At 44.6% G+C, this 22,723-nt stretch overlaps 2 protein-coding genes across 3 annotated transcripts in view; both read left to right on the top strand.

Moving 5' to 3' along the window:
- Window positions 1–11,447, top strand: part of LOC147234300 (uncharacterized) — a 17,679-nt gene extending 6,232 nt beyond the window's left edge. The window contains exons 9-24 of the mRNA XM_086147184.1: window positions 15–261; window positions 352–527; window positions 597–819; window positions 1,239–1,387; window positions 1,484–1,572; window positions 2,592–2,749; window positions 2,833–2,975; window positions 3,358–3,610; window positions 3,685–3,800; window positions 3,881–4,115; window positions 6,240–6,379; window positions 6,460–6,709; window positions 7,726–7,883; window positions 8,524–8,761; window positions 8,847–8,950; window positions 10,411–11,447. Of these exons, the coding sequence (XP_086003310.1) occupies window positions 15–261; window positions 352–527; window positions 597–819; window positions 1,239–1,387; window positions 1,484–1,572; window positions 2,592–2,749; window positions 2,833–2,975; window positions 3,358–3,610; window positions 3,685–3,800; window positions 3,881–4,115; window positions 6,240–6,379; window positions 6,460–6,709; window positions 7,726–7,883; window positions 8,524–8,761; window positions 8,847–8,950; window positions 10,411–10,418 (2,687 nt within the window). The 3' untranslated portion in view covers window positions 10,419–11,447. The remainder of the gene's footprint in view (window positions 1–14; window positions 262–351; window positions 528–596; window positions 820–1,238; window positions 1,388–1,483; window positions 1,573–2,591; window positions 2,750–2,832; window positions 2,976–3,357; window positions 3,611–3,684; window positions 3,801–3,880; window positions 4,116–6,239; window positions 6,380–6,459; window positions 6,710–7,725; window positions 7,884–8,523; window positions 8,762–8,846; window positions 8,951–10,410) is intronic.
- An 8,230-nt stretch (window positions 11,448–19,677) lies between these two features.
- The window catches only part of ptpn12 (protein tyrosine phosphatase non-receptor type 12), a 43,335-nt gene continuing 40,289 nt past the window's right edge, over window positions 19,678–22,723 (top strand). For both annotated transcript variants that reach the window (XM_086147196.1, XM_086147197.1), the window contains exon 1: window positions 19,678–20,262. In XM_086147196.1, the coding sequence (XP_086003322.1) occupies window positions 20,161–20,262 (102 nt within the window). In that variant the 5' untranslated portion in view covers window positions 19,678–20,160. The remainder of the gene's footprint in view (window positions 20,263–22,723) is intronic.

Consider the following 22,723-nt stretch of genomic DNA (forward strand, 5'->3'; position numbering starts at 1 on the left):
GCTCCCTTCCGTAGATTCTCAGGAGACTTCCGTGCCCGTCGTCACCGACACCAAAGTCCCCTGGTCGGAGGAGGAGACGCTCAATCTCCTGGACATCTGGGGGAAGGACTCGGTGCAGCGGGCCTTGAAGGGCTGCTTGAAAAACCGCCACATATTCACGCAGATCGCGCAGAAGATGGCCGAGCGGGGCTACCGGCGGACGGTGGAGCAGTGTCAGACCAGGATCAAGCGGCTGAAGAAATGTTTCCGCCAGAATAACAAGTGGGTTCCCGCCGCGTTTTTTTTTTTTTTTTTTTTTTTTTTTTTCGTTCGCCCGTCTCCGCGCGCCGTCACTGAAACGTTCCGCCGCAGAGGGAACCGGCTGGAGTGGAAGTTCTACGAGCAGCTGCGGAGAATCCTGGGTTCCTCGGGCTCCCCGGCCCTGCCCGAGTTCACCTACGACGTGGACGAAGCCGTCGACGAGGACGCCTCTCAGGACGGGGACGACGACCTGCAGGTCATCGGGCACACCAGTCCGCCGGAGATGGGTAAGAAACCGCAAATCCGACGCCGCGTAGGACCCCCGCGGGAAACCGACGCCCGTCTTCTGGTTCAAGGGACGAGGAGCGTCCCGTGGACGGAGCGCGAGACGCTGGCTCTCATCAACACGTGGGCCGAAGACAAGCTGCAGCAGGAGCTGAGGGGCGTCCACCGGACCGGACACGTCTTCTCCGCCGTGTCCAAGAAGATGGCCGCCCAGGGCTTCGTGCGGACGCCGGAGCAGTGTCAAACCAGGCTGAAAAGGCTGAAAACCAACTTCAGGCAGTGCTACGAGAACAAGTAAGCGCCACCGGCGGGAGAATAAGATAAGATAAGATAAGAACAACTTTATTTATCCCGAAGGAAATTGTTGTGCCAGAGTTTCAAGCAAAACATAACAATAATAGATAGGGAGATAGGGAGAATAAGAAATACAATAAAATATAAAGTGTCAAGGTTAAGGCTATCAAGTGTTTTAAGGTCTTGAAAAAGTACAAATATTTGAATATTCCCTTCGGCTGAAGGAAGAGCAATTAACCCTCTCAGGCTCAAATTAAGTTGTAGTTGCAGGAAAAATCTGATATTTGGCTGTCGCAAATCTGCAACATCTGCCTGGAGAAGGTTAAAAAGACCTCCTGTGGCGTTCAGCGGAGCTCCTCGGCGGTATCAATAACGCCTCGGTTTGTCGGTGGGTCAACCCTGATCTCCTCCGTCCTCAGCATGAGGGGCCTGGAGCAGGTCCACTGCAAGTTCTACGACGAACTGGCCAGTATTTTGGTGAGCAGCAGCCTGCCGCTGCCGCAGCTGAGCGAGACGCCGGCCGAGCCCGAGGACGCCGACCTCCCCGACTTCTCCCAGCAGGACGCCGGTGAGTCGCCGACGTGTCCTCCACGACGGGGGTGTTAAACCTCGGTAGAAGGTTCCACAGAAGATGTCATGAGGTGTGTGTGTGTGTGTGTTTCAGCGCCCGCCGGCTCTCAGGAGGATCGCAAGAAAGTCCCCTGGTCCGACAAGGAGACCATCATCCTCCTGGAGCTCTGGGGAGATCCACAGGTTGACCTCCATTTCTCTTGGTTTCAGCAGCCGCCCCAAAGATCAGGATGTTTGCAGATGACACTGTGATCTCTGGTGACGGTCGGGAGCAGGCGGAGGAACGTCGAGCGTGTATGGTTTAGACCGGCGGTCGACAACCTTTACCGCTGAAAGAGTCGTTTCCCCGCGCAACCCGTTTGAAATTTAAAATGAATCAACACGGCATGTAAAGTTATTTTTTTGCCTTTATGCTATGTATAAAATACGCGTTGCATTTTTTTTAAATCAATGAGCCGCTGCAGAGAAAACGAAATGACAATTCTGCATGCAACAAAACATTTTAAATCTGGAAAAAAGGTTACTTTTAAGCAAAATACTCCATGTTGTATTTATGAAAAAAAAAAGCCAAACCTCACGCAGCAAACCAAAAATTCTGTCATCCTTTTACTGGCGCGTGCCGTATTTTAACATGTTTTATTTAGATGTTACAAGATTTTAAAATTACATTTTAAAAATGAACAAACTAAAATAACATTTTAATTAATTAAATTAAAATGTTAAAAAAATTAATTAAAGAAAAAATTTTAAGTAATTTTTGATAATTAAAATTTAATTTTAATTAAAATTCATTAAAAGTAAATTAAATTAAATGTTCAAAAAATGTTAAAACAAATTAAATTAAAAATTTTAATTAATTTTTAAGAATAAAAATTAAATTTTAATTAAAATTAATTAAAAGTAAATTAAATTAAATGTTAAAAAAATGTAAAAAAAAATTAGATTAAAAATTTTAATTAATTTTTAAGAATTAAAATTAAATTTTGATTAAAATTGATTAAAAGTACATTTTGATTAAATACTCGTCCATTATTTTCAAAAGCCGCAGGGAGCCGCATCCCTGGTTTAGAGACAGTGGAGTTGAGGAAGCAGGGATGAAGACGTTGAGGTTGTTTTTGGGAGTGAAGAGGATGGAGAGATATCTGCTGCATCTTCTCACGACCGCGATCCGCGTCTGAAATCCAAGCTCTTCCCACGTCCAGGTCCAGCAGAACCTGCGGCGCTACCCTCACAACGGCCACGTGTTCTCCGACATCTCAGGGAAGCTCGCAGCCCACGGCTTCACGCGCAGCGCCGAGCAGTGTCACACCAGGATCAAGAGGCTGAAGTCCAGCTACTGGCAGTGTCAGGAGAGCATGAGGTAAACTCACACACACACACACACACACACACACAGAGTTGTGTGTGTGACGCGTGTTTTGAAATACCCGCCATCCTCCCCAGCTCATCCGGGACGGACGGCATCAATTTCAAGTTCTACGACCTGATGGAGCAGATCTTGGAGAAGCAGCCGTCCACGTCGGCCACCGTGATGGACACCATCGAGATATCCGAAGACTCCAACAGCGAATCGGTGACAGAGACGGGTAAAGACGCGATCTTCTGAGGGGCGAAGTTCATAAAACGGTCGTGATGTGATCCAGACGAGCGGTGAACTTTTTAGATGTTCTCTCCAAGCAAGCGAGCGCTTAAAGGGTTGATATTGCTCTTCTGCATCTCCTCCATCTCACACCAACTGCCTTCCTTCAATCCATCAACCACCTCCCTGGTCTTCTAGACCTCCTCCACCCACAGCTCACTTCATCTCCAGAACATCTAACATGTGGCGTCCCTCTGATGGACTCATCCTTCTTCTCCTCAACGCCTCATTGTACATTTAATGTCTGGTGTTACGTGACGTGCATAAGGATGTGACCTGGGTGAAGATGCATCTTCTGGACTCTTGAAAACCCGGCCTTCTTCTCCCAGACGGAGAGGCCGGCTCTTCGGCGGACAAACAAGGCTCGAGCTCGTGGCCCGACGAGGAGACCTCGGCCCTCATCGCCATCTGGGGGGAGGAGGAGGTCCAGAGAGCGCTGAGGGGCTTCGTCCACAACGGCCACGTTTACGCGGAAATCTCGGAGAGGATGCAGGACCTGGGCTTCTCCAAGACGGCGGAGCAGTGCCGCTGGAAAGTCAAGTCCCTCAGGAACAACTTCCGACTCTGCTACGACCGCAAGAAGTGAGATCCCGGCGCGGAGTTTGTAACCGAGCCGGGTCGGCCGGAGCGGTAAACACCGTGTCCTCTGAATCTAGATCCGGCAGGAAGGTGGACTACAAGTTCTACGACCAGCTGGAGCAAATCCTCGGGCAGGAGGCCACGTCTATGGACGAGTTCGACGAGAGGGACGACCAAGCGGACGTGGATCTGGGTACGGTTTTCGCACTCGGACGCGACACGTCGGCGCCGAATTCCACCGCTTGTGACCGACCGGCGTGCTTCCCCCCTTAGCGGGCACGGACGGCTCCAACGCGCCGTGGACCGAGCAGGAGACGGTGACCCTCGTGGAGGTCTGGGCCGCCGACGACGTCCAGCACAGCCTCAAGACCTGCATCCGCAACGGGCACATCTTCGCCGAGATAGCGGAGAAGATGGCGGCGCTGGGCTACGTGAGGACGGCGGAGCAGTGCCACGCCAGGATCAAAAGGCTGAAGAAGACGTACCGGCGCTTCTGCAACAGCCGCAGGTAACGGTCAACGGCGTGGACGGCCTGGAAAAGGCATGCATAGCGGTATGCTAGTACCGCTAACACCAGCAGCTACATAGCTAATAGCGGACATGATGCAATGATAGCGTTAGTATTATATAAGAGAAATCAAAACGCTGGAAGTCTGGCGAGAGTCATGCCTCCTTAGAGCTGCTCAATGAGAAACCCAGGGATCCTGGAGAAGATAGGAGGTTGTTCTCATGCACTGATGAAGGTACATGAGTGCAGACGGGGTGGGAATGAGACGCGTCGTGAGACGTCCCTCAGCAGATGAAGCCTACGGCAGCATGGAGGTTAGACCAGGGGTCGGCAATCCGTAACACCCGAAGAGCCATTTGGACCCGGTTTCCTCGGAAAAAGAAAACACCGGGAGCCGCAATTACTTTTTGACGTCTAAAATAAAGGTACCACCGTGTATATTGCTTTTGATTACCTTTACACTTTGTATAAACAAGTGTGTTGTGTGTTGCTTCTGAAATTCACAAAGTGTTACGGAGAAAATTAAATTTTATTTATGTGATGAACTCATTTTGAGCTTTGGGCTTTCGGATCGTGTAGCGGAGCCTTGACCTGAATTTTAAAAATAAACCGGGAAAAAAAATCACTGTGTCAGTAAACAATTAAAAATAAATATTTGCAAAATATCTTCATAAATATTTATTTTACCTGGTTTATGGGACTTCTGCTCCTGAACTTCTGCACACAGCATCTGCAAATGGGTACTTTACCAGCCGGCGGGTAAACCGGCTTTCGCGAGTGTGACGTTATTTTGAGCGGCGAAAAATAATAAATATAATTTTATTTAATATGTCAAGATCGCAATAATCTTCCAACTTAGAACTAAAAGTTAAAAAAAGGAATTAACACAAATGAAATACACTTCAATCAAATAGTTATAATTTATTTTCCCAAGCCACTCGGAGCCGCGGTGTAAAGGTGAAAGAGCCGCGGGTTGCGGGCTAGGCTAACGCTAACTTTCAGTCTTGGCCACTGGACTTGAATTTCTTCACTTGAGGACGTTGCATCCTTCATCCCAGAAGCTTCTCCAGTTCCAATGTCCTCCGGGAAGTTTCCGAATATAAGCGCCAGGTTTTTGGGCGGGTTCAGATTATGAGACGTCGTCGTTCCGTTCGGCCGTTTCCGTCGCCGTGATGAGTTCCACCGTTAGGATCCGATCTGGTGTGACCGCAAAATGTGCACCCTTGGACAGGACGCGGCTAGCGGCCGGTTGAGTCCCTAACCCGGTTCTCGTTGTTGCTCTTGGTGGTGGTTTCTGTTCCATGTCAGGGTTGTGTTACAGTGAGTCCTGGTTAGTTTCTTCTGGAGGGAGCAACATTTCCGTCTCTGTCTTTCCTTGCTAATGTTATGTTGAGCTGTCTTCTCTCCATGCCTGCTAACCTCTTCCGTGACCAAACCAGGAAGACGTCTCTTCCCTTATCTGTATTAGTTTGGTGTCCTGGACGTCTATCATGAGATGCTTATCCTTTCATTCATCCTTCCAAGTGAATAATTCGACAAGAATTCACTGGATGACTGAGAACCTCCACAGTAAGCTTCCTCTTGACGTCTATTAGAAGACGGTGTTAGTGCCATTTTCCTTTTTTTGTAATTTAGTCTCAGATTTGGATATAATATTATTGCATTATATTTGGGTGATTGTTGATTATAGCATAATTATTTATAATTACTTTATTTAATTTTGCTTTTTTTGTTGAGTACACGCTTATTCATGGCATATGTATTTATGTTTATGTTAACCAAATAAGATTCGGAGCGGGCGCTGAGCTATGACGTGATCAGTTCAAATGTGTAAAAAGGTAAAAGTGTTGGATACGGTGTGATTCAGTAAAGGACGGAGCGAACACACTGTTTTCTACCATCGTCCACAGTAAACACACGTAGAGACTCTTTCTTTCCGTCTTAGAGCGGTTAAATGAGTGAATACTTTGGCAAATACTTAGAAGGAACTTTAACCACTACAGACGGTTCCACAGAAGAGGAGCTCCGGTTCCTGTTCCGCCTCCAGACCCTGCACGAACCACCGCCGAGATCCGACCGGGCGTCTTTCACAGCGTTGATCCTCTGCTCCTCTTTGTCTTCCAGAAACGGCGGACGATCCGCCGGGTTCCGCTACTTCAACCTCCTGGCCCCGGTGCTCGGCGACTACTCGACGTTGGCGGAGGTGAACGCCGCCACGCCGGAGGCGCCCACGCAGTCCCTCCTGGAGCCGTACTCCGACACATGTAGGTGGAAACGCGTCCGGCGTCCTGCGCCGCCTCCGCACCCGAGAGTGACCTTTCGCAACCCCCGTTCCTCCCGCCAGTCGAGCGGCCGTCCACCAGCCACCTCCTGTCCGACCTGAGCAGGAAGATGCCCTGGTCGGACCAGGAGACGCGCACCCTGCTGGCCATCTGGGGCGAAGACAACATCCAGCTCACCCTCCGAGGCTGCCTGAAGAACCGCCACGTGTTTGAGTACATCTCGGAGAAGATGAGGGGCGGCGGCTACATCAGGACCACCGAGCAGTGCTACACCCGCATCAAGCGCCTTAAACACGGCTTCCTCCACGAAAAGTCAGTCCTGACCTCCATGTGTATCCGCCTTCTCCATCTAACCCTCTTCTCTGGATCCTCCTCTCTCTTTGGTCGTCCTCAAAACCAGGGTTCCCCAACTCCCGGTCCACAAAGATCGAATCTTTCTTGGTACAAATATATCATTTTTTTTTTTTCCATTCGAATTTCGGGATCTTATTTTGAAAAAAACGACCGCTTCCTCCGTCGCGCCATTTCACACATCAGCTACCGCAAGCTAGCCCTTGGGAAAAAAAATGAGCCAGGAAGAAAATCCGCCAGACTGCTGGCAAAAAGAAAGCTGCATTTAAAAAGAAAAGTTACAGGTTTATTGCAACAGGTGATACACGAGCTCTGCGCCTGCTTTGCATTATTTGCGCTGACCAGCTAGCTAATGAAGCTAAGAAACACTCGAAACTGTTTTTTTTTATTTATTATTTTTTGATAATAGTGCAAAATTATTGTAATCGCAGAATATTAAGGATAATCACGTTATTCAGATTAAATACTGAAGCATTTTCCTGCATAAAATCGGTCCCTGGTGCAAAAACAGTTGGTGAGCGTTGCTCTAGTTAGCTCAAAGTCCGATATATTGACTCTCCCTCGTCTGTCCATGACCCAAACATCTCAGTCTGGCTTCTCTGACCTTCTCTCCAAAACATCTAACATTCGCCGTCCCTCTGATGGACTCATTCCTGATCCTCTCCATCCTGGTCGCTCCCAAAGAGAACCTCCACATCTTCATCTCTGCGACCTCCAGCTCATTCTCAGTGTTTGTAGAGCATCTCACCTTTCCTTTCGTTCTGGCCGATAGTCTTCTATCTGACACTTTTCTCCTCCCATTCCAACCTGCTTGAACCTGTTTCTTTACTTCTTTTCCACACTCTTGCTCCGTACTGTTGACCCCAAAGTAAAAACATCAGAAACGGAAGGGAAAGTCATAATTTAGAAGCTTTTCTGGGGGTTCCTTCCCCCTCCACCCCCCCCCCCCCCCCCCCCCATCCCCCAACCCTGTACAGGGAGGAATTTAAGTACTTCGCTGAAATGGAGGAAATCTTCAGGAGGGAGCTGAAAGGGGACGAGGAGGCCCCGGATGTTTTGTTCCCCGACGAGCCGGAGGATTCACCCCAGGACGTGAAGAGAGGGGAAGCGAGGGCGGAGCTGAAAACAAAAGGAGGTACGTTCAGTAAGATACAAATCCAATTCATGGTTTATATATACTGCTCAAAAAAATAAAGGGAACACTTGAACAACACAATGTAACTCCAAGTCAATCACACTTGTGTGAAATCATAGTGTCCACTCAGGAAGCAACACAGATTCATTTGGACTTGTTTTAAGGACATTACATCAAAGTTGGATCAGCCTGGAGTTTGTTTTTACACTTTAATTTGGAGTGTGATTCCTAATCCAGACCTCCATGGGTTGATACAATTGATTTCCATTGATCATTTTTGTGTGATTTTGTTGTCAGCACATTCAACTGTGTAAAGAGCAAAGTATTTCATAAGAATATTTCATTCACTTAGATCTAGGATGTGTTTTTTAAGTGTTCCCTTTATTTTTTTGAGCAGTGTATATTTTTCATCTATTTATTTTTATTTATCTAAGTCTAAAATATTTCTTATTTTAATCTAATTTAATTCAATTTATCGCCATATAATTTACATTTATTATTATTGTTGTTGTTCAAATATTATTTTTATTATTACTTGAATATTATTATTATTATTATTATTATTTGTTGATATTATTTGAATATTACTATTATTATTTATTTGCCTATTTTTGAGATTTTTTTACGTATCCCGGCTCAGGGAGCACGACGGAGAGCTGCAAGGTTCCGTGGAGCGACGGCGAGACCGAGGCCCTGCTGGACATCTGGGGGAGCGAGGAAGTCCAGGAGAACCTGAAAGGCTGCACCAAGAACAAGTTCATCTACATGCAGATCTCGGAGGCCATGGCCGGCCAGGGCTACGCGCGCACCCCGTACCAGTGTCAGAACCGGATCAAGAGGCTGAGGGCCAATTTCAGACATTTCCTTTACGGCAGGAGGTAAGCGACGTACGCGGAAAAGCAAACGGTTTGCGAAGCGTGGTGGATCTTCTCTCACCCTGCACGTTTCCCCCTCCTCCTCCAGGAGCGACCGACAGGAATGCAAGTTCTTCGACCAGCTGTTTAAAGTTTTTGGCAGCAAATACATCCGCTCGGACCCGGGGCCCGACGACACCGCCGACGTCGAAGGTACGACACACACAGCAAAGGAAGAATTTCATTGTACGGGAGAAACACGTTTCTACACTGTAGATGAGATGAAATTAGATTCAACTTTACTGTCATTACACATGTAGCAAAATGCAGTTAGCATCTAATCAGAAGTGCAAAAAGCAGACGTGCATGCACAGAATGTGCAGTATCTACAGATGAATGTAGTATTTACAGATAAATGCAATTATTTTTATTAGTTTTTTTTACAGCTAGTGCAAGAAGGGGTGGATAATTATGTACAGATTATGTGCAAATAGATAGTGATTAGTATGATGAACAGATGGCAATATACAGATGGAACTAGAAATGTTCATCCCTGATGTTGTTGTCAGTTGTCTACTTATCTGCTGTCATTTATTCATGGATTTTTTTTTGTCTTGTTATATCCTGTCCTCTGCCTTTTTTTCTATTTATACACACATCTATTATATATATATATATATATATATATATCTTTTTTTTTTTTTTTTTAATTTAATTTTATTTTATTTTATTTTTTTTGGGGGGGGAGGGGGACATTATAATTGCTACGCTACTGTGACAAAGGAATTTCCCCTATGGGGATCAATATATCGTAAATATACAGAGGTCTTATTCAGGAACTCTACAGAATGGATGATATAGGGATGTTATATTAACAATTATATAGAATTTGACAGAATATCCAAGTATAAATAGTGGAACCAGATGAGCAGCTGCCAGATATGTACATATAACAGTAAACGCTTTGAATAAGATAAGATAGACTGTAAATTCTTAGTAATAGTATTAATAAATATGAACACATTTCATGGGAGATACGTTCCGAGACCCCCCGCGAAAAAAGTGAATTTCTGCAAAGTAGAGAAATGATCATTTTGATGGTATTTCCAGATATATTAACCCTCAATGAACCTCACTTAACCCTTTACCAACCTCCTGCAAACTGTTATCGACCAACCATCCACTGGATTAAGCTTTCCACACTCTTAAACAGTACTCTTAACACTTTTGGATCATTGTAACTTAAAATAAACATTGAAATACATTACAAAATATCCAGTAAATGAGTAAAATGACACGCTAAATCAGCCGATAGCATGCCGAGTACGGAGCTACTTAGCCAGTGTTATTCCATATGAGATCTGTTAAGATCTCATGAGGTATCTTTGTTAAGCAAATATCTCGTATTTTATTTATTTTATAAAATTAATTTTAGTGTATTTTCACTCTATTTTTTACTGTTTTTAGCCTAGAATATGGCTATGTCATCATGAAAAAAAATGTTCAAATCCGCAAAGTCGCAGCAACAGCAACGATAGGAAGATCAAGAGTGACGATAACAAAAATAAGCAGGATGCGAATGGGCTGAGAGCAACATGGACAACGGAGTGAGAGCATGTAATGTGCGAGCGGGTAAAGTTTTGAAACGCTGCGATTATCTGTTGTCTCTCCAGAGCTGTGAGGATCGCCGGCCGGAGGGGGAGCGCCGAGGGAGCGCCGAGGGAGGGCGTCCCGCAAGGACCTTCGTGCAGAAACTGTGAAACTCTCGGCAGCGACGCGCCGTTGTTTACAGATGCCATACAGCAGCCTGCCCAGGCTCACCGTCTCCACTTGCCTCTGTATATAACTCAAGTACTTCTACATTCTTGTGTGTGTGTGCGGAGTGTATGTGTGTGTGTGTGTGTGTGTGTGTGCGCGTGTTTGGGGGCCGAGACGCCAGAGCTCACCTTTGAACGTAGTTAGATTTTGGGTTTTTGGGGCGGTTTAGGCATTCAAATGTAATCTTATAGACGAGGTCAGGAGGGTGGGGGTACGTTTCACTAATCTGTGTGTGTGTGTGTGTGTGTGTGTGCGTGTGTGTGTGTGCGTGTGTGTGTCTACACCAGAGTGTTTTAGTCATAATCATAATAGAGCCATGACAATAAAAATCAAGGCACTCAGGGCTGAAGGGACCAGAGGGACTCCCTGCTCTTGACCTGTTTGGGAGAAAAAAAACCCTAAATGCTGTCTTCCTCTGGTGTTTCTACTTTTTAGTGATTATTTTGTATCTCCGAGCTCAAAGGAACGGCTCCGTCGAACCCGCGTCCACAGCCTTTTCGTCCGCCTACGTGTTTCGTCCGCAGATCTCGCCTGTCCAAACCTCCGTGTTTGCACTGTTATTTAATGTTTGAATAGAAACGTCGAAAAAAAAAAAACAGATTCTTTTCATATTATTTTTCCAAGTTTGAGTTAATCTTGCCAAGAATTGTATTTATTCGTTTTACAAAGTTACTGCTTTTGTTTCGTTTTTTTTATTTATTTTTCTTTCCGACTATTTTTGAGAACACATTCTTAAAGGGATCAGCCGGAGTTTGTCATATCTGACTAAAACTATGTGTCCGATTTAGGAAACGTTTCCGGGATTTGTCATGTGTAATAAAAAAAAATGTGTTTTAAGATTTCAATCTTTGTACAGTGGAAGGATAACAATAAAACTACGCCGATAACCACACTTCATTGTAGCGTGAATCACTCAGAGGACGGGGAAAAAAAGAGAAATCTACGATAAATAACAACGATGTCGCCACGGTTTACAAATAAACAAAATGGTCAGATGGATTTGAGAGAAAACTAAAATGTACTTAAGAAAGTAAACCTCTGGGTCACGTGTCAAACTCAAGGTCCGCTTGCCAAACGTGGCCCGCCATGTCAATTTATAACGTCTTAAAACAAGTCAAACGCGTGCATTGACCAGAAACTACATTTCCCGCAATTCATACCGATTATGTTACCCGCAAAGTGACGGCGTCCCGCCATTAGATCGCGTTGTATCTGCATCAGTGCCAAGTAGAATTGAGAAATACAAATAATCCCGAAGTGTCCAGGAAGAGAAAAGTTGATGCAGATGGAAGACTCTTAAGAAAGATAGGAATGCATATGTAACGTTTTGGATTTGAATGAGCAATCAATTCAGAGTTATTTTACATGAAGGAGGAGTTGCATTTATTTTACATTACATTTAGTTCCATTTATACTGATAGATTATATAGATTCTAGATGATGAATTCCTTTAACTGGTGCATTCTGCAGTTTGGCCACTAGGTGGCGCCACTGTCACATACTGACTATTTTGACTGGAACTGACTTGAACAGCAACATCTGTGTGATCAACTGGTCCACTTCACCTGACCCTCCAGTCTTTAGTGAACTAAAGTCTGTATCATCTGCAATCGTAAACCCCTGCCTTGATACCCAGACAGTGTGCGAGCAGGAAAACCCTGCAGTGACACCGATGCGGTGAAATACAACCTCGGATGCAGAGACACGGACAAACATATGCGAACGTGCAGCAACAAAGAGCATAGCAATTATGTGTCTAAATCTGACAGAGCGTCCAACCACCCACCAATGTTTGGTCACCAGCGTGTGTGTGTGTGTGTGTGTGAGTTGTTCCACTGTTCCTCTCACACATACTCCCTACACTTCTCTAACAGCACACTCTCCAATTCTGCAAACATCTTAGTTTCATATTTTTACAAGAATATTGACGTTAAAGTGAACTTTACCTGTCAATCACACCTGCTATTTTCTCTTTGCAATATTTGTTCTTTCACACATAATCCAGAAGTAAAAGTTTACAAATCCAAAAATGTATTATTCAATTGCAAAAATGCGGATGAATTTTACTTTTGCATCCAAACACTAGAATGTGTCTGACCGTGTGTGTGTGTGCGTGTGTGTGTGTGTGGCACTTCTTTGCTACTTTTATCCCTATTTTTATCTGTGTAAATTCATGCAACAATTTCCAAATCAGTCTCCGCACTAAAAGATCAAGAACTTTACAACCATAAAAAGTTCTCCCCTTGAAATAAGCGATTCCCTTGAAATAGGCATTGAACTAGTTGCAGATTTGCTGAATATCTTCATTTATTCATTCGTGATTTAAACCGCTTATCCTAACTCTGAATTTATTACACATTCAAATCCAAAATCTTACATTTGCATTTGAATCTGTGCAAATGCTTTTAATTCTTGGACAGTATGTTGTTTTTCTGGAAGGCTAACTTTAGCATACTTAGCATACTTGTACTCTGACAACCAACACTGACTCATAACAAACCTTTTTTCTCCTTGAATCACAAACATGTATCGGCCTTCCCATCTTTCTTGAAACAGCCTTGAATCCGTACCAACTTTTCTCTTCCTGGACATTTAGGGATCGTTGATATTTCTAAACTGCAAGCGGGGACCTTCTGGCTGTGAGCTCTTCTTCGTCTGATTTGAACGTCTTGATGAGGGCACGTCCTGGAAATTAGCATTCGGCTAAGTGTTAAAGTTCTGGCCTCCGTGTAGAAATGAAGCGAAATCCCTCTGTTTGCTGATCCTCACGGCAGAGTGTGAATCCCACCCGTGCTCAAATGATCCCCCTTGCAAAACACGTTGAGCGAAGAAAAATTCTCGCAAGCGCGTGTCGCAAATGTTAAGGCAACACGTTTTATGCAACCGAACATTGCAGCTGCGTATCGTGAGTCACGGGGTTTATGTTGATGCTTGTTTTCTGTGTGATTTGGGGGTTTGAATCGGGGATGAATTCTGTTTTGTTTTGTTTTTTTTTACCTGGAATCGAGCGGGTTATAACAGTTAGCTATACTCCAGGCTCGTGTGGCCAACAACAGCTACTGCTCGTGAAACAGATGTTTTACCGTCACCCGGGTGTTTCCCCTGGCTAAAACGCCACCGCTCGAAGGGAGAGGCGACGAGATTCCGACACCGTCTAAAGATGCGCTCGCTGGGATTCGAATGGGTTTTCGTGGGTTAGGGGAGCCTCTCCGTTCACATTTCCACGTCGGACGCGGCGTGCAGCGGGCGCACAAAAGAGGAGGCGTGTCGGGCTTGTGCAACACGCCACTGAGTCAGCGCTCTTCCCCCCCTCCCCAACCAGGGCGGACATTTTTACCCGATTTCATCGCCGTAACAGGCAGGCTCACGTCCTCCCTCTCGCTTTCGGTGCGTGCCGATACGCCGGTCCTCGACGTGCAGCTTCACGCTCCCGATTTCGACGCACGGTGACGACTGCTGCGTCGACTGTGAGATTCCAGCAGGATTAAAAATTAAAAAAAAAAGGCCGCACAGAGCTGGGAGAACTTTTCCAGCTCCGGGCCGGAGAATCAGAGGAGACGTGTTCCATGACAGAATATGACTTTGTCCGGAATTCTAGATTCATACAGCTGAGACCGCAGACCTGGCAGGGAAAGACCTCCGCTGATTTTCGGGCAACCGCATCACGAGAAGAGCGATGTTTCCACTGGTGTGCGTCACCGACTCAGCAGGCCGTCATCCCAGGCCGGCCCGAGTCTGGAGAACCATCGCATTCCCGCTTTGTACCTGGAGAATGGACACGGTTAAATATCCCAAATGAAAATAATAAATGCGAACGGCCGAGGAAGATAGATAAACCAGATGGGATGAGAATGTTCGATTCTCAAATTCGAATGTATCGAAAGAACATGACTTTTTTTTTTGCGTATTGCCATCGCAGTGATAGGATTTAAAATAGAGTAGAACTTTATTCATCCTGAAGGAAATTCTTCCAATATTACATCCATTCATTTGAAACATAATGATTTTCTTGCTGTCAGGTTTCCCTCTTGCAGAAAAGGAAGGAGTTTTAAAGGTCAGAAAGACCTTCTGTAGGGTTCTGTGGTGCTCCTTGATGGTCTCACATAAACTATTGATTCCCAAAGGGGAAATTATTTTGTCACAGCAGCGTAACGGTTATAGTATCAATAAATATGTATATATTTATGTATTGTTTATGATATATCTATCTAACTACACATAATATAATATATAGTATATTCTAGTATAATGATATAATACTATAATATACTATCTTATCATAATAATTTATTATACATATTATATTGTATACAATATAATTATAAATAGAGACAATTAGAAGACCATTAACGATAGCAAAAGACAACCATAAATAAATAGACAGAGAACAACAACAAGGACACGAACAGACAACAAAAAAAAACAAAAAACAGCAAGGGTGAGAATAGACAACCAAAACAACAACAACGTGAATAGGAACATGATAACAATGACGAAAATAAACAAAAATAAGCAGGTTGCGAGTGGAGTGACACCAACAAGGATAAAAATAAAAATAAAAAAAAAGATAACGGAGTTAAGGCTTGAGGTCGCGGTAGCACAGCTGCACCTCCGGACGGTCAGATGTTTCGTGCCGTCCAAACCGATGTTCTCAAAACTGATGTCCGTGGGCACGAAGGAGCGTCAGAAGCGTTCAGCTCTGCACCAGGGTGGGATGTTTGTCCTTCACCCTCCCCACTGCCACCCCTTCAAGGTGCTCCGGGGAGGCTGGGGGGGGGCGTCGTCCACGATACCTAGCAGCTTCTTCAGCATCCTCCTCCCAGACACCTCCTCCAACCAGTCCAATTCAACTCCCAGGATGGAGCCGGCATTCTCTGCACATTCTCTGCAGACGCTGAAAGACCTGAGTCTCCTGAAGAAGACCTGACCTTACTTGTACATGAGGGTTTTTTGTGAGCGGGGAGGTCTGTAAACCGCAGTCTGCAGGAATCGGGGTGCATCCGTCGCAGTGTGTGTGTGTGTGTGTGTGTGTGTGTGTTTGTTTTTGTCAGCACCGATTCGAGCCCGGGATCTCCGGCGCGGTGAGGGATTGCATTTTTTTTTTTTTGTTTGTTTTGAAAGCGAGCAACTGAGAATTCAGACTTTCAGGGTTGAAGTTGGAAGTTGAGGTTCCCGAACGGTGACGGTAAAGTTTACGGCGAAGGGAATGCATCAAGTCCCCACACACACCGACATGCAGATGTGTGTGTGCGGTGGAGCCTCCCTCCCTCCCTCGGGGTTGTGTATGGGCTTGTTACGGTAACATTCCTCCACTCAGCTGCTTCTGAACAGCACATTCCAGAGGGAGGGAGAGATAGAAGGACGGGGAAAAGTGAGCGGCGATGGTGTCGCCCGGTGGAGAAAAGCAAGATGCTCTTAATATAATTCTACGATTCATTACCGATCGCCGTTGTGAAATTCCCGAGGCCTCCGCGGGGGAGGTCAGGGGGTCGCTTACGGCGCGGCCAGGCCTGAGAAAGGGAAAAGGGAGAAGCGGAGGTTGAACTCTGGAGGCCACGGGGTCTTTCTTAAAATATAACTCCCCGTTGGACGCAAACAGACGCGCTCGGCCTTCGCTGCTCCTCCGTTTCTTTCAGTTTCGCTCAGCCGTCGGAGAAAATCTCACACTCGGAAACTGACTTCGTTGACATTTGACCCCGGGAAGGCGTTTTATTTTAACACGGAAAAGAAAAGTCAAATGGCTGTGGTACAGATTTACTTCTTTTCACATGTGAAAAAGGAGATTTTAGGTGACCTAGCTGCGTTTTCAGGTAAAGCCGGAATCCCTGGTGATTAAATAATTCAGCATGTGACCCATTTAGGCTGTGACAAATACAGCTGTTATGTACCTTTGAGGTGTGAAGGTCCCAATTAAAAACGTTCATAGAAATATATATATCTATATATTTGCGATTGTTACTGGGTCATAGTGTTTATTTACGACATACTAGGCATCCTCGGATTGGACTCTGCAGGACAGGAGCTAATGACAATGGATGAATGATCAATTTTTCATTAAAAAAGTTCAATTCGATGCGTGTAAACGTGAATAATTTTGCACGACTTATTTTTGTGGAGCGATTCCCAATATTCATCCAAAAGAGGAGGGGATGTATTGATCGATTGACGTCAGTCAATGTGGCAAAGCAGGTAATATGAGTAATGATTTACTTTACTCACAGTGATTGGGTGATTTAAATAGCGTTTTTACATTGATAAGAGAATCTTATGTCTCCATTCTCCACTCTCTCTCAACAGGCCCCGGGGCCTTCATCTAAATTTAAAATGTGTTTCGGTGTGCTCTGATTGATTTCATGCTGCACGCGATGATACGACAAATATAACGTATTCAGCGCTACCGTTTTCTAAATCGTTATTATTCCCTCTATATGTTTCATTGGCTGTGAGACTCGGGTAAAGACCCCGAGGGGGAAGCTGCAGCCGCCACTAGATGAGGAGATAAAACAACACGAGCGCTTCACGCCGGATCACATTCACCCACCGGCGGCGACAGAGCTACCGTGCACGTCGCTCGCCAGACCATTTGGGCCGACCGGGAGGGTTCGTCGTCTTGCCGGAAGACACTTTGGTAGGCAGAGCAGGGAATCAAACCGCCAACCCACAGCCTGGAGGATCACACTCTGCCAGCACAAACAGAAAAACACATTTCACTCACTATAGCCTTTAAAGACAAGAGCAGCAAAACAGCAGTGTGTGTGTGTGTGTGTGTGTGTGTGTGTGTGTGTGTGTGTGTGTGTGTGTGTGTGTGTGTGTGTGTGTGTGTGTGTGTGAAGCATGTTGGCGTGGCGACAGCTTCCCTTCTGCTCCTCTCTTTCACATACTCAATGGACAGTTTGTTAGCCGTCACTGGCAGAACTAAAGGAAAACAAAGTGACTCGGTTTCCCTCGTGTGTGTGTGTGTGTGTGTGTGTGTGTGTGTTCATTTGAGGGCTATTAATGATACATAAGTGTCCATTGAGTTGCTTCCACCACTTTCTAAGTCTCCTTTCACTCCATATTTCTCAAAAGCTTTTTCCTCTTCACCCCTCAAAAACACGACACCTCCAATGGAGCAGATGGTCAAACATCCCAAAATGTCATTTTAGGGCACGGATTTTGCTGACGCCGCTAAACCGGCGCCCAGTTTCAAAATGATCACGCCATGATACGAATGAGAAAATGTTACGATGGCGTCTCTCCTAAAGATTTCCAAGTTTGTGGCCTTTTACGATACAAAAACAACCTTTATGTCATTCATTCATCTGCTGTGTAAACCACAGAAAACACTGAGTCAGAGGCGACGTTTCATCATAGCCTGGTCGATAACAAATGAGCAAAAAGTTCTGAAAAAGTTAATTTTTTTGTTATTTAGAAGAGCTATTCATTTTATTCATTTAGCATGTTCCATATATGGATATATATGTACATGTTTCTATGCTCCTGCAGCCCCAACACATATAAAAGCATATTTATTCATGAAGGACACAAAGGCTATTTTAAGTTAGCAAACCAATTCATGCATTCTCGGCTGAGTCGCAAATAAAACGCGTTTCTACGTTTGTTTCTATTTCTAGCCCTCTCTTAATCCAGATTATAAATCAGACCCCTTAATCTGACAGCTGTTACCTTCTTCTTCAGTTTGCTTTTCATGTATTGTCTATCCATCTATCTATCTGGAAAAATAACCTGCATGACAGGATTATCAATCCCTCCGATTTTAGACCACATGAAGGATTTACCTGATCTCTTCCCCGCTCCATCTTGGATGATGAATGGCCATCGGGATTGAGATTAGGTAGTCGGTCAAGAATGAGCCGGGGTTTGACGTGACAAAGGGGCCCTCTGTTCAAAGCAGATCTACAAACGGAAACAGTGGCGATTCAGTTCGAGCCACGGTCTTGATTTTAGCCCTGATTGCATCACGTATCATCACAGGAATTTGACGTTTTTCCTTGCTAAACTGCCATTAAATCCCAAGCGGTTCAATAAGTACATGAACAAACATGTACTTTATCGGTCGTCCACAACAGTAGCCCGAGTCGCATGTGGTGAACCGAAAGCCTCCTTGTTGTTGCCATAGGACAAAAAAAAAAACAAAACAGTGTGACAGGAAGACACCATTACTGACACTGCTTGTTTTTCTTTCCAAAGAACAAATCAATTATGGTGAAATGGGCTAAAATAGAAGAATCAATAGTTTTGCTGTCAGCAGATTTGGCTTACTGACTCCATTGGGCTGCTGTTAATGCACTTAAGTCCAAACAAATTTTATGCGGCAAGTGTTAAGAAATAGTTTCATCGGTGAGGGATTTATTTTGACTGTTAATTCATGTTGGGGTTGCATTAATAGCACACACTTTCTAATATTCTAAAAGTTGAACAAAACATGATCTATTGTCTTATTGCACTGCCACACTGTTCATATTTATAATATTTATAAAAATGTTTGCTATCACTATTTCTCAGCAACACTCATTCATTGTACAGGGAAACTCGTTTCTACACTGTGCAGGTGACAATAAACACTTAGAATCTTGAATCTAAAATGGTGATTATTTAAAAACAACTGCAGTTAGAACTGAAAAAAGCAGAAATAAAGATTCAGTCAAAACTGAAATTATGTGTGATCAACACATGGAATGTATGTCATTCAAAGCTGCAAATTCAATAATAATTATGACTCACATGTGACCTGAGGAATACAGATGGATGCTATCCCGAGTTTTACTCTACTGAAAAAAATGCAGATATGCAAAACTGTAACTGAACAAAGGAAATATGAGCAGATAAACAGAGTTTATAACAACACATAGCTTGTTGGTATCGCCTGATTCATTAAAAAAACATCCAATATCCAAAAATGACTTGACAAATTCGTCACCCCTACGGACACGCATCAACCCAATCAGAACCGCGCTTCTTCACGAGTGACAAATATTTTATCCAATGCGAAGCAAACCTTTCCTCACTGGGATCCAATCACAGGCCAGTAAATTCCCGAAAGGGGCGGGGCCTCTCCTCCGCTGGCTTCGCCCAGTCCGGATGTTCCCCCAGTAGCGAATAACGAGCAGCAGTGTGTGAATGTGGCAACTGAGGTAGACAGGGAGGGGTAGATAGCCTCACCACACCGGGGTTTGTTTTTTTTTATTCTTATATCCTCTTATTTCCACCTTCTCACGGCGTTCGGCGTCCTCCGCCTCCGTCTCCGCTGCGTTCCTGAACTAGTTTTCTCGGCAGACGCCGCCGGCGCGGCTCCCCCTCGCCCCGGACGAGCCGCTGTCGTGGTGGTGAAAACAGCCCCGAAGAAAGAAGGAAACGAGGAAAAACAACATGGGGCGATAAATAAAACAAGGTGTTGTGAACCGACGATGACTCCCTGGGAGGATCCGTGAAGCTTATTTATTTTTATTTATTCCTCCACTCCTCCCCTTCTTGCCTTTTTTTTCGGAGGGGGGTTGATTTTCTCCCTTGCTACTCAGGGAGGTAGTGTGTGTGTGTGTGAGTGTGTGTGTGTTTTTTAAGGAAAAAAAAATCCCATCGGGGATACGTTAGAAGAGGACTTAAGGATGGACCAAGCCGGCATCCTGAGAAAGTTTATCCAGGGGGTGAAGGCCATGAGCGAAGGGGACGAGGAGAGGGGAGAGGACAACTTCGGCAGCGAATTCATGGTGGGTCCAAAAAAAAAAACAAAAAAACCCCAGCAGCCCACCTAGCTAGCTTCCTTCACTCCACATCTACATCTATTCTCTTTTCCTCCGCTCTCTTCCACCCTCCTTCCCGGCTCCGGCTCCCCCGTTATCCCCCAGGAGGTGAGGCAGGGGCGGCCACACTGCCCTCTGTCTCTTCCTCCCCGTTTCCAGAGGCTTTTTACATGGCGGCCTAGTATTGTCTCCCGAGCCGGCTCCTGTTTCTGTAGAATAAAAGACACGACGGCCGAACAAGACATAATCACGTCCCCTTCTGAGCCCCGGGCTATTTTCTGCAAAGCCTTGTGAGTTTAGTGGACTTGAGTGCTGAGCTTTTGTGGCTATTTTGCTGCTTGTATCCACAGTCTGCTGTGAACTGTAAATCCAGTAACCACTGCTGGACTGCATGTGCTGTGCACAATGGATTTACACCTAAATATATATACACACAAACACACACACACACACACAATTGCATGCGTGCATTTCTACTGTATCCCATTGCAAGTGAGTTGTGAGAGTTAGCTATACATTTCTGTTTAACCCCTCAGACTTGAATTGCTCCTAGTAATGACCTATCCTCCTTCCCCCCAATCTTTATTAAGTGGTATTAATCTTTGCTTACTAATGTAATAGAATGTGCAGTGAAAACACCGCTATCATGACGGTGGGATGCATTGCCTGGAGTACATTAGACATTTCTAACATTAAAATGTGCAGATTAGCATCATTTTGACTGAGATAGTCAAGGGTTAAAAAAACACAATTTGTAATAGACATGATTTGTCTATGATGACCACTGACCCACAATAATAAATTCACCCACACTGCATCAGTCGGTGTTATTATCTTGCAAATGTGCACTTAAAATAGGACTTCTCCCAGGCATATGAATCAGGTTCTTCAGAAATGGCACTTCTCTTTAATAACATTTGTGTCATAATATAATCACTGCAGCTCAATAGCCTTGAGAAGGTGACTTTATAATTGTGGCGTTGTAGTGTTTGCATTCCCTGTATGATGACAATTGATTGAGCCACAGCTGGAACATGGCTTGCAAGTATGGATTTGCTTACTCATAATTATTATGTGAAATGAAGAGTTCTGTGTTATACCTACTGCAAGTTTGCCCACTATTGCAAACACACTCCCATCTCTGAACTTCCCTACTTCATACAGGCTGCTTGCTGGAGCTTGCAACATTCTTTCTTGGCTCATTTCATAACATTTTGTCCCGGCCTTAAAACCGGCGCTGTATTGACTCTTGCGCATAGTTTGAATAAGAGACGCCCATATCGATCGGCTTTTTAAAAATACACATTCTGTCGATAAATCGGAGACCGAAAAATAGGCAACGGCAATTGTGTCAAGTCACTTGGGTATGCAGATCAGAATAAAAATAGTTTGTAAATGTTGCGCAAAAGATCAGAAGGGACCAGAGGCTTTGGACCGTGTGAGAGGCATTGAGGAAGTACTTTATGGATAAAGGGGTGAGACAAAAAAAAGGGAATAGGCTGCCTATGACTACAGACCTTTCACAGCAGCAATAAAATGCCTTTCTCTAAATGTAATGCATTTATTTTAATGTTTGCTGATCAATTTGTGTGATATCTGTTGTTTCAAGCGTCATGGAAAAAATCTGTAAATATCAACAACTTGTCTAAAATTAGTCACATTTTTCCTGAATACTTCACAAGCGTTTTAAAGACTTACAGGATGACAAAAGTCTTAAGAGGAGTTACAGCAAAGCTACTGAAGTCACTTATTTAAATTTAAAATCAACTGTGCCTCATGACACTAGGCTAATGCTAGTTTTTGTGAAACAATTAGAATAGCAGCAAACCAAAATATTGTTTATTTGATTTTGATACGTTGTATAGGTTTTCTGTGCGAATCAGCACTGTATGTACATTCTCCAAGTTATTTTATTCCTACTGAGCGTGCCTTTTCATCTGCTCTCCTCCACTTTAATTATTCGACGTAGTTCATAAATGTAAGCTCTCCTTTTAGTAACACCACACATATCATTCATAACTTCACCTCTAAATTGCCTGCTGCGGCAGCCGCAGTCTCCTGCTCCTAAACCGTCCACGGGCCCATCCCTGCAGCTTTTGCGGCTGTCGAAACGTGCTGGCTTTTAATCACAAGCCCCCTCTGAAAATAGACCACACCATCAAGCTGCTTGTTGCGCCTTACATTTTAATTTTCATGTATATCTGTTCAGCCTCACTGTAAACGAACTTGGCCGGCATGAAATGCAGTCATTTGTTTTTACAGCACGGCATACTTCCTGTTAGCCTCCAGGCTATCGCGCATCCCTCTAGACAGAAACCCGACTATCAAACATCTGACATAAACTCGATCTTTTGGGGTAACTCGGTATAGGGCGAACCACGGTTTGGCTCGAGCGATCTCCTCACTATTCTCGCTAATCGAGTTATTT

This window comes from Fistularia commersonii, chromosome 5 (assembly GCF_037954325.1).
Source record: "Fistularia commersonii isolate RoL2024-O1a breed Wild chromosome 5, RoL_Fcom_v1.0, whole genome shotgun sequence".
NCBI classification, from domain to species: Eukaryota; Metazoa; Chordata; class Actinopteri; order Syngnathiformes; family Fistulariidae; genus Fistularia; species Fistularia commersonii.